Here is a 16,161-nt window from a genome sequence, read left to right as displayed (position 1 = left end):
CATCCAGACATGGCCGATATATAAACATTATGCCACCTGTGACAACCTCCTCCACATGAGCTTTACTACCCCGTGAAATGTCCCATGTGTCACAGTAATGAGAGGACAGCGTCCCCAGCTGACCTCCATTTAATCCTTGTGTTAAAACAGTGTTTATTGGAGGCCTGTTGGAAATGCGATGCCCTGTGATCCCACTGTGTTACTGAGGTTGATGCACCTCGGAACATCTCGCATAGATAACTTATTATAAACACCTATCTCTGCTTTTTAAATGTTATGTATTGCAACATTGGCCTTTTCGATGTATTATTCTCTGAAAATTACATTTGAAGATTTCGTTATTTGAGGTTGGAATGGTCTGGAGAAGTGTTTGAAGATCACATTGAATTTACACTTAAGAGCACTTCTTCTAACACTTTTGTTGGGTATTTCTCATATGTATTGATTTATAGTTATTAACGAGTTTACACTGATGCATTTTTATTGTTTACAGAAACGTGGCTCTACATTTTTGGGCCATTTTGTGAGACAGTCCACTTATCACATGCCCCTAATGGCCCGATGTAGACTTTACTGTCAGCACACGATTTAAAGTTCATATTCAATCCTTAGAACTGTTTCTTGAACCGTCTGTACTTAGCAAACGGTTAACTATCCCTGTTTCACGTTTACGGCCATATTAATGTCAGACGCCCTCGGCTCTGTTTTGGGGGAACGTCCCTCAGAACGCTGCTTTAGCCATAAGAGTATTTGTGTAAATATACACTCTTAAGTCTTCTCATCAGGCCTAACTGGCCTCATGATCATTCCAATGGGATCGCTGGTAGTCTGGACCGGTTTCATGCCGAGGTCCGACCTCCACTTGTGTGCAGCTTTCCGGCGAGGCACTACTCGGGGCGAGGCGGGCCCAGCAGCCCGGCGGTTGACACTAATTGCCATTGCTCCGACTTGAAGGCCTCATTCACCAAGTATTTACCCAGCCGTCCCCCCCCTGCCTCTGAACTACACACTCCTCGACAATAACACACACACACAGATTCGTGCATGTTAATCTGCAAAAACGGACGCATTACCCCACAATATTGTGTGTCCCTGGTGTCATCTTAAAGGTTCACAATATCACTTTTCCCCCCAAAAAAAATTCCGAAAGGCATAATGGCATTAAAAACACCTAAAACCTGGTAGAATTTCTCACGTTTGACAAAAAATATGAAATGAGATTGTGATTTTTTTAAATTTATATATATATAAATAAATATTATACTATAGTATTCGTGCCCATACACACATCTCTCACTGGCCCCTACGCTTTTATTACATGTCACTAGGGTTGCAAAGGGGCGGAAAGTTTCAGGTAAATTTCCGGAAAGTTTCCACGGAAATTTTGTCTCGGGAATTTTGAAGAAAAAAAGTTTATTTGCAAATACATATAACAGGGAACTTGAATGTAGTTGAGAACAAGACTATGCACGCCGAGCTCAGCTGGACCCTGAATGCAGCTGGTTGGGAGCATTGTCTACCAGAAACATAAACGTAAAACGTTCTGTTGTTTTTGAACGTCTTTGTCATCAGTGTTGTCTGAACGTTTCAGCCCTATGCCTGGCAAGTGTGAGAGCGCCGAGTGGCGTAGAGGCCAAGAGCAGTATTGCAAACAGATAGAGATTTAAATTATAGCTGCAACATATTGAAAAAGATAACTGAACTAGTTCATTTTTTGGAGCTGTGAACTTAGTTCAACATTTTGAATTATGAACTGAACTAGTTCATTTTAAAATTTGTGAACTATGAACTAAACTAGTTCATGTAGAAAGTGAACTTTCCCAACACTGTTTGTCATATAGCATATTGATTACTTGGTGAACTGAAGCCATGTTCATTTTAATACCAATTTTATTTGTATACAGTAGACTAACTTTACAGCAGTGAGGAGGACGTTGATGAGGTCCAGGAAGAAAACATTTAGACCTGAAAGGATTCAGGGAAAAACACTGGGTTGGGGGGGGTGATCAAAGACCTTTTTTATTCAACGTTCATGTTTTGGTTGTTCGATGAAAGAATAAAGTTCTACTCACAAAATGTCAAAAATGTCATTTTTAAAAGTTGTATTATAAATGTTTGCATGCATGTCTGCTTATGACAAGGTACATACAGTTAAATTACCCCCAAATTCCAGTTTATTCCCATTAATTCCCGTATATTCCCGTTAATTCCCATGGAAAGTTTCCAACTTTGAATATTCCCGGAATTTTGCAACCCTGCATGTCATACTGTATGGGAAGGGTCTAATAATCTGTAGCACAATATGTGTCCAACCCGTCCAATATGTTTGTGGCTATCAGATTGTGAGGTGGAGGCCTGGTTATTCATAGCCCATAGATTTAACCATATCTCTGGCACCTCTAGTTTTTTCACCTGTGTCTTGCGTATTATTATTTATATATATAAATATATTGTGATAATTATCAATCAAAATGGAGAAAAATAAATAAAGTGTTGCCCCTACAGGGAGGCCTTGTTGCTGAAGGTTACTTCAAGTGAAGTGCTTGACCACCTGACTTTGATTCCCACCCGTCGGCCAGTGTGCAACATTACGATGCTGTGGACGAGAAGCGGTCCAGAGCCCATTGCCCCTCTTTAAGACGCCAGGCTGCAGGTTTTTAGACATAAGGTCAGTCACCACTTGGTACACGGCGCGTCATTTCAAGCACACGTAAAGCTCTAAATGAGCAGTACGTCCCTCCCAGTGACATCCAACGCCACCAAAATGAAAAGCTCATTGCATTTCTCTTTTGGTCATCGACTTCCATCTTGGAAAGTAAAAAGATCCCTCGCTCATATCCACATCTGCTTCTCCGTTTCTCCCCTCTGTCAGCACGGTGCTGAGTGAGCGGCCGGAGGTCTGTGTTTACCTTATTAATTAGCCCGCTGATCCTGAAACACTCTCCCTCTGGTAAATAGAATAACACTGAAAGGTTAGTCGGGGCCAGGGGAGAGGAAAGAAAAGACCGAGCGAGCTACTGGATTTAGAGCCTCTGATGGCGTTTTCATTTAACCGTTTCTTTTATTTCCGCCAAGCTCTGAGGGTGCTGTGTCCCTTTTTTGTTTTTGTGGACTTCAGACAGATTGAGCCCAGAATAAAATGTTCTCAACGGGCCAGATCTTGAATTCATCTTCTATGCGTCGCTCCGAAAAGGCCCCCGGGTTTCACGAGCGGGGGATGATTAACTGCTCTTGACTGGATGGGTTCCCGATCTGTTCGTCGTAGCCGTTTCAAAGTCCCGGGGCCAATTGGCCGCTCAGGTATGCCACGCGTCTTTCCAATCGGACGGAACTGGAGTTCAAATTTGAGCGCTGCAAATCCAAAATTCAAAACAGACCTTCAGCTGACAAACAGATATGCCCTGAAAGCTCTCTCGCGAATCCATTCCAACTATTTCCAATAACTCCTCTCCTCCGTCTTTGGGCCACATCTGTGTCCTGAGGTACGCAGTCGGAGGCCATACATGGGAAGCCACGAGACGAGAGCACGGTGAAAAGAATAACATTAGCAATACAGAGTTTTCCCTAGGCGACGGGTTCAAAGAGGGGTAGACGTGGTTTTCATTAGGCAGTGTTGGTTTGAACCAGGTTAAAGGTCACTTGATGAAGGGAAGTAGTCAGTTATATTCTTATAAGCAGGAATAATTCATTATTTGAGAGCATGAATAAGTCTCCAAGAATACAAAACATATGCATATATTGTATCTGTGTATGTACCACTTTACATCTGGCTGTCATATTAATGTGTCCAGTGAAACGTTGAAAGGGAATTTACGGCCTCCCCACAACCTGAGTAAACTTCCTCACTTATCGCTCAAATTAATTTGTGCCTCTATTACCATAATTACAACATTCTGCGGATTTTACTTTGACGGCAAAACAGGCGGAAAATGCGGCGACACCTCTTTGTGGCCAGATCGCCTAAAATAGGACCAATGACCTGAGTGCTAGGGACCTGAGCTGCAGCAGAGGCCGACCCTAGGACTCACTTCTTGTTCCTCTGTGCCATATGGGGATTGGGGGGGGGGCAGACAGACCATTCATCTGTAAATCTGTCTTTTCTGGATGAATATAAACCACGGTTAGCTGTCCTGGTGGTTATTTAAGTGACAGGAAGACTCTTTTCTGCTCCCATTTTGTAGAAAGGGGAATGTCCATGTCTTTAAAACAAATATATATTATAAAGCAGGGTTAGGTGCTATATGAAATTACTGTGAAAGTATCAAAACATATTCAGCCATTGTCCAGAATACAGTATGAACCTGAAAATACCTAATTTGAGCATCACAATTCTCCCCGTACTACATGATCCTGAGCAGCTCATGTCTCCACGTCGTGCCCCTCAGTGTGTTGGTCAAGCTGTGGCACACTGCTTGTCCTCAGCGGTCTGTGGTGTGCATCAGGAGTGATGGCATGTCTGTCACATCTGAGATGCAAAGAGTATTATGTGAAGTTGGTTTTGAATGTTTCCAGTGGTCCAGTGACCCAGAGAGTCCGCTGCTGGAAAAAGGAAAGATGACGGAGGATTATGAAGACGAGCTGTCCGCTGATGTGTTTTTATCGCCTGTTGCTTCGACTTCACAACGTAAGCCTGACTCTCCCTCTCTTTGTTTTTCAGCCCTGCGAGGCCCTTTCGATTCCCCAAAAGGTGAGACCTGCCAAAGACTTCTCTTTCTATTCAATTCAATTTCAGTTTATTTTGTATAGCCCAATATCACAAATTACAAATTTGCCTCAGAGGGCTTTACAATCTGTACACGTACGACATCCCTGACCTTTGACCTCACATCGAATCAGGAAAAACTCCCCAAAAATAACCTTTCACAGGGAAAAAAGGGAAGAAACCTTCAGGAGAGCAACAGAGGAGGATCCCTCTCCCCGGATGGACAGAAGCAATAGATGTCATGTGTACAGAATGAACAGCATTTACAAAGTTACATAAACAACTTTCTCTCCGTGTTGATACTCTGAAACGCAAAGCGCTCTCCTCCCGTTCCTTTTAATGTGTGTCACCCATCCATCACGGCCCCCGCGGGTCACGAGAGTGTACATGGCCTCTGGGAACCTTCTGCGTCTTCAGGACCGACTGGCAGACGTTTATGCTTCTGATGTTTATGTACTTTGATTTGTAACTGATTCTAAGCATTATTAGACTGTATAGACAGGACTGCGCGTTGCCAGATGACTGTTGTGAGCGCGTCGTGCACAAACACGCACACAAGGCCGCGTTGTCGCCGTGACGCATGTTTTGATGAACAGCTTTTGAACCGTTAATCAGGCTGACGTTGTGAACCACTCTGCCTCCAGTACAGATCGATATGTTAGTAGCTTAGCTTTTTGAATTGTTCTAAAATTGCTTATCTGCTGCTATCATGAGATCCGGTCTAATTGGACTCGGGACTAAAATGTTTCGGCAAATTTTGACGACACACTTTTTTCTTAAACGGGATTCCAATGTTTTGAATCGTTGTCGACTCGAACTATTTAGGCTCAAAATGACTCCAGTGTGTTGAGAACTAATCAGCACTGCTGTCTAAATGTAAAATGGCTGTCATCACCGTGTACACCCACTCCCTTCTGGTTTCCAGCTATGCCGAGCTGATAGCCGATTGGCCCGTGGTGGTGCTGGGGGTGTGCACAGTGCTCATCGTGGTGTGTGCCCTGGTGGGCGTCCTGGTGCCCGACCTGCCGGACTTCTCTGACCCACTGCTGGTGAGTCCAGAGCCACAATGCTCTGCTCCTGCAAAACAGAGCTCTGGTATCATTATTATTATTATTATTATTATTATGTTCACCAGACGAACACATGACAAACTCTGAGAGAAAAAGACACATTGATTAAAAAGGCTTTATTAATACAAAGTGTTCATACCGTTTATACGTGCAGAGGAAAACTTTTCACAGCTTTTGAGACAAATTTACTATTTCAATTTCAGCAACTTATAAACAGCTGAGAAGAATAGACAAAAAGGCAGGTTTAGACAAGAAATGCACTTCAGCTTGAAGTAAAACAAAGATACTGTATAAATGATAACAACTAGTGTTATGAGTGAGTCTATGCATAAAGAGGTAAGATGACAAGGATACATGTGTAATGTGCAGGAGGATTTAGACTTAAGGTCACTGGGTCAAAGAGCGGGTGATATTCAACTCTTTATCAGCACCGTGAACACTCTTCCATTATTGCTGTCTTTCTCTCCCCAAAAGGGTTTTGAGCCGCGGGGAACTGCCATCGGGCAGCGCCTGGTCACATGGAACAACATGGTGAAGAACACGGGCTACAAAGCCACGCTGGCCAACTACCCCTTCAAATACGCCGACGAGCAGGCCAAGAAGTAACGGCACACCTTTTTCTTTTTTGTTCACCAACAAGCTGTTCACAAATGAATAACTTGCAATGAAATGCAATATAGGGATTCCAAAGCTATATATCGCTGTTTTTATTTATTTATTCAACTAAGTTTTTACCTGGGCGGCGATTAAACAATCATAAGCAGGGGGATGGAGGGGAGTTGAAGGATGCTGTGGACTATAACATCTGTCCATCCACCAGGTTGTCATCTGTACTCTCATCAAGAGCAGGTCTTTGCATGTCTCTGTTGTCTGTCTCTCTCTCTGCCTGTCTCTCTCTGTCTGTTGTCTGTCTGTCTCTCTGTATATTGTCTGTCTGTCTATTGTCTGTCTCTCTCTGTCTGTCGTCTCGTTCTGTCTGTTTGTCTGTTGTCTGTCTGTCTCTGTCTGTTGTATGTGTCTCTGTCTGTTGTCTGGCTGTTGTCTGTGTCTCTGTCTATTGTCTGTGTCTCTCTCTCTGTCTATTGTCTCTGTCTGTTTGTCTCTCTGTCTGTCTCTCTGTCTGTTTGTGTCTCTGTCTATTGTCTCTCTGTCTGTTGACGCTTTGTCTGTTGTCTCTGTCTGTTTGTGTCTCTCTAAGTCTATTGTCTCTCTGTCTGTTGTCTGTCTCTCAGTCTGTTGTCTGTGTCTCTCTCTGCTAATTTGTCTCTCTGTTGACTCTCTCTGTCTGTTGTCTGTCTATGTCTGTTCTCTCTCTCTCTGTCTCTGTTGGCTCTCTCTCTGTCTGTTGTCTGTCTCTCTGTCTGTTATCTCTCTCTCTGTCTGTTGTCTGTCTCTGTCTGTTATGTCTCTCTCTGTCTGTTGTCTGTGTCTCTGTCTGTTGTCTGTCTCTCTGTCTGTTGTCTCTCTCTCTCTGTTGGCTCTCTCTGTCTGTTGTCTGTGTCTCTGTCTGTTGTCTCTCTCTCTCTGTTGGCTCTCTCTGTCTGTTGTCTCTGTCTGTTGTCTGTCTCTGTCTGTTGTCTCTCTCTCGGTCTGTTTCTCTGTCTGTTCTCTGTCTCTCTCTCTGTCTGTGTCTCTGTCTGTTGTCTGTGTCCCTGTGGTATCTGGTTAGCGTTGGCTCAGCTTGATTCTCGTATTGTAAACGTGTGGCCACACTGACGTATGAGAAAAGGGGATACGACCTCACGTTACATTTCATTTTTATTTACAGATTTATTTATTTACAGAACGAGTTGTGTACTTACAGTACAATACACAACTTTCATATTTATTTTAATGGTTTTACTCAAGTTGTCTCTCTCCCCCCCACACACTCTGCTCTCACTGAACACAAACACAATGCAAACATGTATGCCAAAGACCTCACCCCCTTCCCTCTCTAGGGGGTCCCCTGCTTCAATCAGAGCCACCATTATGATCATTATTATAATGACACCAGTATGCTAGTACTGCTGTGCGTCATTCATCTGATTCTAGAGGGGGAGGGGGGGAGGCAGCTCATTGCATTGCTCGGCGTCAGATCTGAGTTGACTTTTAAAAAAAATTTTATTAGCCTTTATTTAACCAGGTCGGTCCCGTTGAGATACAATGACCTCTTGTTCAAGGGAAGCAAAGACAGCAACATAGAAAAATTGCAACAGTCACAAGACAGAAATCACATAACACAGCTAAAATACATTGTAAAAAAAGGCAGAGGTTAAGGCAACAGGACTAAAGCTCCGGATTCACACCAAAACAAGAACAAGTGCGCTATGAAGCCGCTCCAATTTCTCTCACACGAGTTTTCAAAGTTTCAAGGTTGATGAGCTCCTTTAACTTTAGAGGTGTTTGCAGTGCATTCCAAGCAGCAGGTGCAGCGAACTTAAAACAGTGCTTACCAAATTCAGAGTGAATTTTGGGCATAATTAATAAATAAAGCTCATTGGAACGTAAGCATTAATTGCTCTGGGATTTAAAGATGTAGTTACATAAGTAGTAGGGGAGCAGACCCAAGATAGCTTTATAAATAATAATATGCCAATGTATAAGGCGGCGTGCTGCCAGAGATGGCCACTCAACTCGAGCATATAAGATGCAGCGGTGAGTGAGGGCTTTACAACCAGTTGGCAGCATCTCGGTTCACCGTTCACCAAACATGCCAACAGACTTGTCTTCTTCTGCTCCGTCTCGGACACACACGTCTTCATCGTGGCTGGTTGAATCAAACAAAACTAATGTTTCTTTTATTTGTTTCCTGTTTTAGTCACCAAGAACCCAGGTGGCCCGAGGACCACTTTGATCGAGACAAACGGCAAGCCGAGTGGGACTTCAGTAAAGAGTTCTTCTGTGACGTGCCAGGTGAGCACCAATCCAATTTAGACCAGATGCTAAACCAAAAGCTCTTAGGGTCCCACCCAGCTCCCAAAGGACCCTGGCTGAACTCATGTATACAATATAAACACTGTACGATGACAAAACATGTACGTATGAACTCTATTTAGAGTGGAGCCTTACAGAATGTGCTGTTTACCAAATAGGATCAGTGTATAGCTGCATGTCTGTTTTTAAGAGTTCTCCTCCAGTCAGATGGTAGAATTGTCATATGTACTTTATTAACTCTGGAAAGATGGTTTTCCCATTTGAGTAACAAAGGTCTTTTCCTTATGCAGGTGACAGTTACTCTAGACTGGTGTTTACATCAGCCGAGGGGAAGAACCTGTGGAATATTCAGGCCATCAAATCCATGTGCCACCTGGACAACACCAGGGTGCGTAGGACGGCCCAATCCTCCAGGTCATGAGACAGGATTTCTGTTATCTGTGAATTCACTTTGTGTCTCCGTTCCCAGGTGCGTTCCCACCGCGACTACTGGAGTCTCTGTCAGCGCACCAGCGACGCCTCCTGCTGTCCCAGCTGGACGCTCGGCAACTACATCGCGGCCCTCACCAACAGGTCGTCCTGCCAAAAGATAACGGAGCGCGACGTATCGCACACACTCAAGATCCTGCGCTCCTGCGCCAAGTACTACCACAACGGCACGCTGGCGTCCGACTGCTGGGACAACGCCCTGCGGCGCAAAGACCAGCTCAAGTGCGCCAGCGTGCCCCGGAAGTGCGCCAAGTACAACGCCGTCTACCAAATCCTTCACTTCCTGGTGGACAAAGACTTCCTCAGTCCCAAGAGTCTGGAGTACCCCCCACCCGTGCTCAAACACAGCATGCTCTTCTCTCCCACAGAGAAAGGAGAGACCATGATGAACATTTACCTGGACAACTTTGAGAACTGGAACTCCTCAGACGGCATCACCACAGTCACGGGGATCGAGTTCGGCATCAAACACGACCTTTTCCAGGACTACCTCCTCACGGACACGGTGTACCCCGCCATCGCCATAGTGATCGTCCTACTGGTCATGTGCGTGTACACGCGATCCATCTTCATCACCCTCATGACAATAATAGCCATCATCAGCTCGCTGATCGTGTCCTACTTTCTTTACCGATTGGTCTTCAACTTCGAGTTCTTCCCCTTCATGAACCTCACGGCCCTCATCATCCTAGTCGGCATCGGCGCGGACGACGCCTTTGTGCTCTGCGACGTGTGGAACTATACCAAGTTCGACAAGCCGCACGCCGAGCTGTCCGAGACGGTTGGCGTGACGCTACAACACGCCGCGCTGTCCATGTTCGTCACCAGCTTCACCACCGCCGCCGCTTTTTATGCCAATTACGTCAGCAACATCACCGCCATCCGCTGTTTTGGTGTCTACGCGGGCACCGCCATATTGGTGAACTACATTCTCATGGTGACGTGGCTGCCGGCTGTGGTGGTGCTCCACGAACGCTACCTGCCCAGCATGTTCCCCTGCACCAAGCCTGTGCACCAGCAGAGGGGTTACTGCACCTGGATGTTCTGGGCGGGTCTTTGCCAGAAGGCCAACAAATGCCTGTTCACCGTCTCCGAGGCGTCCCGGATCTTCTTCGAGAAGGTGCTGCCCTGCATCGTCATCAAACTGCGCTACCTCTGGCTCTTCTGGTTCCTCGCCATCACGGTGGGCGGGGCCTACGTGGTTTGCGTCAACCCAAAGATGAAGCTCCCGTCTCTGGAGCTGGCCGAGTTTCAGGTGTTCCGCTCCTCGCACCCGTTCGAGCGCTACGACGCCGAGTACAAGAAGCTGTTCATGTTCGAGAGGGTGCATCACGGCGAGGACCTCCACATGCCTATCACCATCATCTGGGGCGTACTGGCCGTGGACAACGGCGACCCCCTGAACCCCAAGAACAAGGGAAAGCTGATTCTGGACAGCAGCTTCAACATTGCCAGTCCAGCCTCTCAGCTGTGGATCCTCAACTTCTGCCAAAAGCTGAGAAATCAGAGCTTTGTCTTTCAGTCCGAGGAGCAGGACTTCACCAGCTGCTTCATTGAGACGTTCAAACAGGTCTGCACGTGTATTTAAGTATGAACTGTAATGTAGACATTGACAGCTTACTGACACTACCCAGTGTCATCACTGTGGCGTCACTGATTATAATCAACTCTCTTTCAACAGTGGATGGAGAACCAGGACTGTGAGGAGGCTTCTGTCTACCCCTGCTGCAGTCAGTCCACCTTCCCCTACAAGCAGGAGGTATTTGAGTTGTGCATCAAGAGAGCCATCATGGAGCTGGATCGGAGTACCAACTACCATCTAGACAGCAAGACCCCCGGACCTCGCTTCGATATCAATGACACCATCAGAGCCATAGTGCTGGAGTTCAAGAGCACCTATCTCTTCACCCTGGCCTATGAGAAGATGTACCAGTTCTACCTTGAGGTTGTAGTAACTACGTGTTTTTTTGGTCACTGTACGTACAGCTTTGGTTCTCCTGACATTAACGATCGTGGTTCTGTTGCAGGTGGACGCCTGGATCGCTGAAGAGCTCCGGTACGCTCCAGCGGGCCTCAGTCACGGCTGGTTCATCAGCAACCTGGAGTTCTACGACCTCCAGGACAGCCTGTCGGACGGCACTCTGGTTGCCATGGCGCTGTCCGTCACCGTGGCCTTCAGCGTTATGCTCCTGACCACCTGGAATGTCATCATCAGTCTGTACGCCATCCTGTCGATCGCCGGCACCATCTTCGTCACGGTCGGCTCCCTGGTGCTCCTGGGCTGGGAGCTGAACGTCCTGGAGTCCGTCACCATATCCGTCGCTGTGGGGCTCTCCGTGGATTTTGCCGTTCACTACGGCGTGGCCTACCGGCTCGCCCACGAGCCCGACCGCGAGGGAAAGGTGATTTTCTCCCTCAGCCGCATGGGTTCCGCCATCGCCATGGCGGCACTGACCACCTTTGTCGCCGGGGCCATGATGATGCCCTCGACCGTGTTGGCCTACACCCAGCTGGGCACGTTCATGATGCTGATCATGTGCATCAGCTGGGCCTTTGCCACCTTCTTCTTTCAGTGCATGTGTCGCTGCCTGGGACCCCAGGGGACCTGCGGCCAGATCCCCCTGCCCAAGAAGATGCAGTGTCAGGTGTTCTCCGAGGTCACATCCATGAGCCCCCCACCTCAAGGGAAAGGCTCCGGCCTGGGGAAGTACCAGCTGGATGGCAGGGGTGGGGAGGTGGAGCATTACGAGTTGGAGCCCCTGGCCTCTGGTCAGAAGACTGAAGATGTCCCCAGAGAGGAGCAGGAGGTGTGTGCTCAGCTCCTCAATGGAACCCCTCCTCAGCACCACAATGCCCCTTCTTCCCACATCCACTATAGAACCGGCCCGGAGAACGGCCTCGTGGCCGCACCGAGCACCCCATCCAGGTGTCCGTACTCTCAAACCGCTAACTGCTCCTGCGGGGACCCCTCTCCTGCTCACCACCCATCCCAGCAGTGGACCCCCCACTCCTGTGCACAGCCTCCCCAGGACTCTCCTTCCTGCCCCCCCACCCCACAGCTCCTCCCGCTCTCAGGAACAACCCCGGGCACACACAACCCACCTCTGTTCCCTACAAACCTGGACCCGGTCCACACACACACAGAGTGCCGTATGCACTATGTCCACTGCCCCCCCGTCCATTTCCACCACTGCTCCCAGGGGAGAGTCGTGGCCCCCAGGCAAGGACCTGCCCACAGCTGCCATTTCAGGAAGTATTGTGTCCACACTGCAACCCTGCAGGCTGGTTCAGCCAGAGAGCAGAGATCCACAACGGCGGCTTTGAACCAGGACCCGGACCCAGCTCCTGGCTCAGAGCCTGCGGGACACGAGGACGACCAGAGACACGAAACGGGGCACTCGAGCCTCGACTGTAGCCAAAATATCAGCACCCCAGCCCCGACTCGAGCCCAGACTCGGTGCCCCTCACCGGGCTCACCTCACACAAGCAGACATGAAAGACAGAGAAGGAACAGCGATGACCCCGCGTCCACAGATCCAACCCCACAAACGGACGCCTGTTGTAGAACCCCTGGAAACCAGGAGAAGCTCCAAAGTATTCCCGTCACGCCGGAGGAAAGCGTCAAAAAGTGCAAGCGGAGCTCCAAGAGACAGCGGGCGTCCTCGGCCTCGCCAAAGAAACTCTACTGCTTCAACCGGACGTTGAAGGTGAAGTGCACTGCGGAGGTCAACGGGCCGAGAACTGAAACCAGCGTGCCTCCTATTGCAATAACCACCAATCCCCCTTCTGAAAGCTTATGTTGATGACAAATTGATATTTTAATAAACACTCTATCCAGGACAAATAGAAAAAAAGGAATAACCCGTACAATGTCCGTCTGTCAATCAAGTGCCTCGATGAGTTCCAACAGCACGGACCATCTGAATATAATCTGTTACATGTCTTCACGTGCCACATTATGATGTCTTTGATTGTACACTGTTGCTAAAGCTATATAATTATGGGAAATTATCCGTCTTTTTTTCCCAAAAGCACCGCCATGGAAACTACAGTGTTAAATATACTCGTACAGCAGCCATGAAATGGTATTGTACATATTGTGAGTAATTGTCAGTATGTTTCGTCAGATATGACATCACATCAGCCGTGACAGAAATGTGCCACTTTTTTACAAGCCGGTTGAAAAGTTGTCGCCGGACACTTTTTACATATTTTTTTATTTTTATTTGTTGGAGCCGAGTGTAAAATCCTGTGTCACCACACGCCTCGGATTAAAGATGTACTGTATGATTAAAATGTCTGTTTTATCACTTTCTTTGTCCCACTGTCTCCCATTGTCTGACACACACACACACACACACACACACACACACACACACACACACACACTTCCTCTTCTCAAAGTCCACCTGCAGCAACTGTAAGTTCGGGGATGTCATAAAGAGAAGTACCGTAAGCTTGTTACATTTGAAATGAGTTGCTCTGTAATATCTGCAGAAACAAAATGAGCAGTCTTTGAAGCCATCGGCCTCCTCCAAGCGATGGTTCACGTTCAGCTGCGATCAATGTGGAGTAACGGAGAGGGGGCTCAGACTCAGAGCGGAGTGCTGTGGGGACACCCCACCTCAGGGCGACTGTCCCATCAGCACCCTGCGGTGAAGGACCACGAGGGCTGGAAGAGGTGGTGAATCTTAGACTACTCCTTCTCTGACCTCTCCCTGCTACTGAATCCATCCCAGAAGCACCCGTTTCCTCCACTTTGTGTAGAAGAGTTCTACGTTTGATAAATCACCACCTTTGTTTAATGCACGTGTTATTGAAAACAATAAGTGCATGTTAAATACTCAAATGAGACCAAATGAATACATGTGGCCCCCTAAACTCAACAGGCGATCAATCTCATTCTTTAAACCTTTTCATGAGTGAAGCAGCGCCCTCATGTGGCTCAAAAGAGAACTGCAGATGTAAATGTTACATAGAAGTCTGGAAGAAAGTCTCCCCAGATGGACGACGACTCCTACTCTTTTTTTTCTTCTCTTCCTTTTCCTGTTTTTTCTTTCTACTTTTTCTCATCTTTCTTCCCCTCTTTCTCCTTTATTCTTCTATTTCTTCTCTTCCTTCTCTTTTTCTTCTCCCCTTTCTTTCCTTTTTTCTGCTCTTCTCCTCTTTCTCCTTTATTCTTCTACTTCTCTTTCTTCTTTTTCCTCCTTCCTTCTTTATTTATCCCCTCCCAACTGAGCTGCTCTGCGGTACTTTTCCTCTGCGACACCATCCAGGCCTGGAGTGTCGCAGAGGAAAAGTACCGCTGTGCTTCTGGTTCTTTTCCTCTCATCCTCAACACGCCCCCCAACCCCAGAACAAACTTCCACAAACAAACAAACCCCATAAAACACAGCACCAGTAACCCCGCCCACGCGGGCTCGCTTGGTGCTCCTGTGTCGAAGGAAAGACTTTATTTTTGGCTCACAGAGATCAGCTTGTGTTCCTTCCTCCTCCTCCTCCTCCTCCTCCTCCTCCTCCTCCTTCCTCCTCCTCCCTGCAGTGAAGACAGGTCCACTTCCCTGAGAGGATCCCTCCTCAGGCTTGCGTGAGCATCCCTGTAATTATATTTACTCACAGAGGTCAAATATTAGCTGCGTCCATGGGGGTTTATTACATTTCCCCATCCAGGAGGCGTGTATGTGTCCTGAGGAGGAGAGCTTGTTTACGAGGTAAACATTTGCTTCCACTTTTCAAATTAGATTTTGGTGGAGCCGCTGCTCAAGTCCAGAGAAACGGAAATTGTTGTTTCTTCTTCCTCAATTGATTTATTTATTTATTGTCTTTTTGTCCAGGGGGCCTTGAAACTGTCAAATGTACTTAAGCAATTAAAATGAAAGTTAAAAGAACATGGGTCTTAATATTCTACGTTTTGGGGGGAAAAGCTTCCATTTATCTGTCACTTTCTCATTTCATGTTGTTCAGCTCCGCATTAACTCGTTCTTTTGGTCTTGGCATACATGTAATTGTTTGTGTGTGCTGGGATCCTGGTCTCAGAAACCTGCACCAGGCCTGGAGCGGATTGTAAAGGCCCCTCTGTGTGCTTGTTGTTGGAGCTCCTCCCTGCTTTGTGCACGCGTTTAGTGCACGTGAGCGTGCCCCGGTGGTTAGCTCAGGCTGACCTGACTATATGACACAGAATGCATTTATGAAAGATCACAAAAATGTAAATAAAAGGTTTAGTTGACCATTTGAATGACGTATCCCAAATGATATATTATCCTTCTGGGCCTTCACCTAGTTATTAGATCTATCTCCATCCAAATGACACCCACCACATGTTGCACACTAACATGTCCAAGTCTAAAACTGCTGTGAATCCCAGAGCATGTAAAGAGCTCCATCATAAACTCGGTCAGTTGGATGTGAATGTGCGGCGGGCTCAGATTAATGGACTGCCCGCACTCTACGAGCAGCAGGACGCTGCAATGTTCCCAACAGCTGGCTCATAAAGGTCGGGAGGATGCAGGCGGCCGGGCCATCGGGGCGGAAGCGTTCCCTCTGCTCAGTGACTTCCTGTTTGCATACGCACAGCTGAAAGAAAACCTGCTGACCTCTTGAGTCCAGAGAGAGAGGAATGAGTTGCTGCTGATGCTTTAATAAAGCAAATGGAAGGAGTCTCCATGTGGCCCCTCGCTAATGATCAGTGGGTTTTTACTGATCTCCAGACAGCCAGTACAGATGGCTCATCAGAGACCACATCTAGTGGTGAAAGTAGTAAATACAAATACAAAAGGGGCCCTTAAACCAATCAGGCACCTTGAACAGTTAGCACATTCCCCTTTTTCTCATTTTTTTGGGGGGACGTCTATTTCTGTGATTTAAACAAATGTTTTTTTTAATATAGTTTTTTGTCTGCACATAAGCATATTTACATGCATATAAAAATCTGTAAGAGGGTGAGTATTGCAATATTGCCAATTACAAAATAATGTTTTATTAGAA

The 16,161-nt window shown here is 47.0% G+C and overlaps 1 protein-coding gene across 4 annotated transcripts in view; it reads left to right on the top strand.

Annotated features, from left to right (window-relative positions):
- disp1 (dispatched homolog 1 (Drosophila)) overlaps positions 1-13,459 on the top strand; it is a 79,196-nt gene extending 65,737 nt beyond the window's left edge. For all 4 annotated transcript variants that reach the window (XM_034527377.1, XM_034527378.1, XM_034527379.1 and 1 more), the window contains 8 exons: positions 4,658-4,687; positions 5,628-5,751; positions 6,247-6,374; positions 8,573-8,667; positions 8,979-9,076; positions 9,158-10,747; positions 10,859-11,122; positions 11,205-13,459. In XM_034527377.1, the coding sequence (XP_034383268.1) occupies positions 4,658-4,687; positions 5,628-5,751; positions 6,247-6,374; positions 8,573-8,667; positions 8,979-9,076; positions 9,158-10,747; positions 10,859-11,122; positions 11,205-12,980 (4,105 nt within the window). In that variant the 3' untranslated portion in view covers positions 12,981-13,459. The remainder of the gene's footprint in view (positions 1-4,657; positions 4,688-5,627; positions 5,752-6,246; positions 6,375-8,572; positions 8,668-8,978; positions 9,077-9,157; positions 10,748-10,858; positions 11,123-11,204) is intronic.
- The last annotated feature ends 2,702 nt before the right edge of the window (positions 13,460-16,161 follow it).

The sequence above is a fragment of the Cyclopterus lumpus genome, chromosome 24 (genome assembly GCF_009769545.1).
Source record: "Cyclopterus lumpus isolate fCycLum1 chromosome 24, fCycLum1.pri, whole genome shotgun sequence".
Classification (NCBI taxonomy): domain Eukaryota; kingdom Metazoa; phylum Chordata; class Actinopteri; order Perciformes; family Cyclopteridae; genus Cyclopterus; species Cyclopterus lumpus.
Note: the sequence above shows the minus strand (reverse complement) of the source record. Positions and strands in the feature narration are given on the sequence as shown.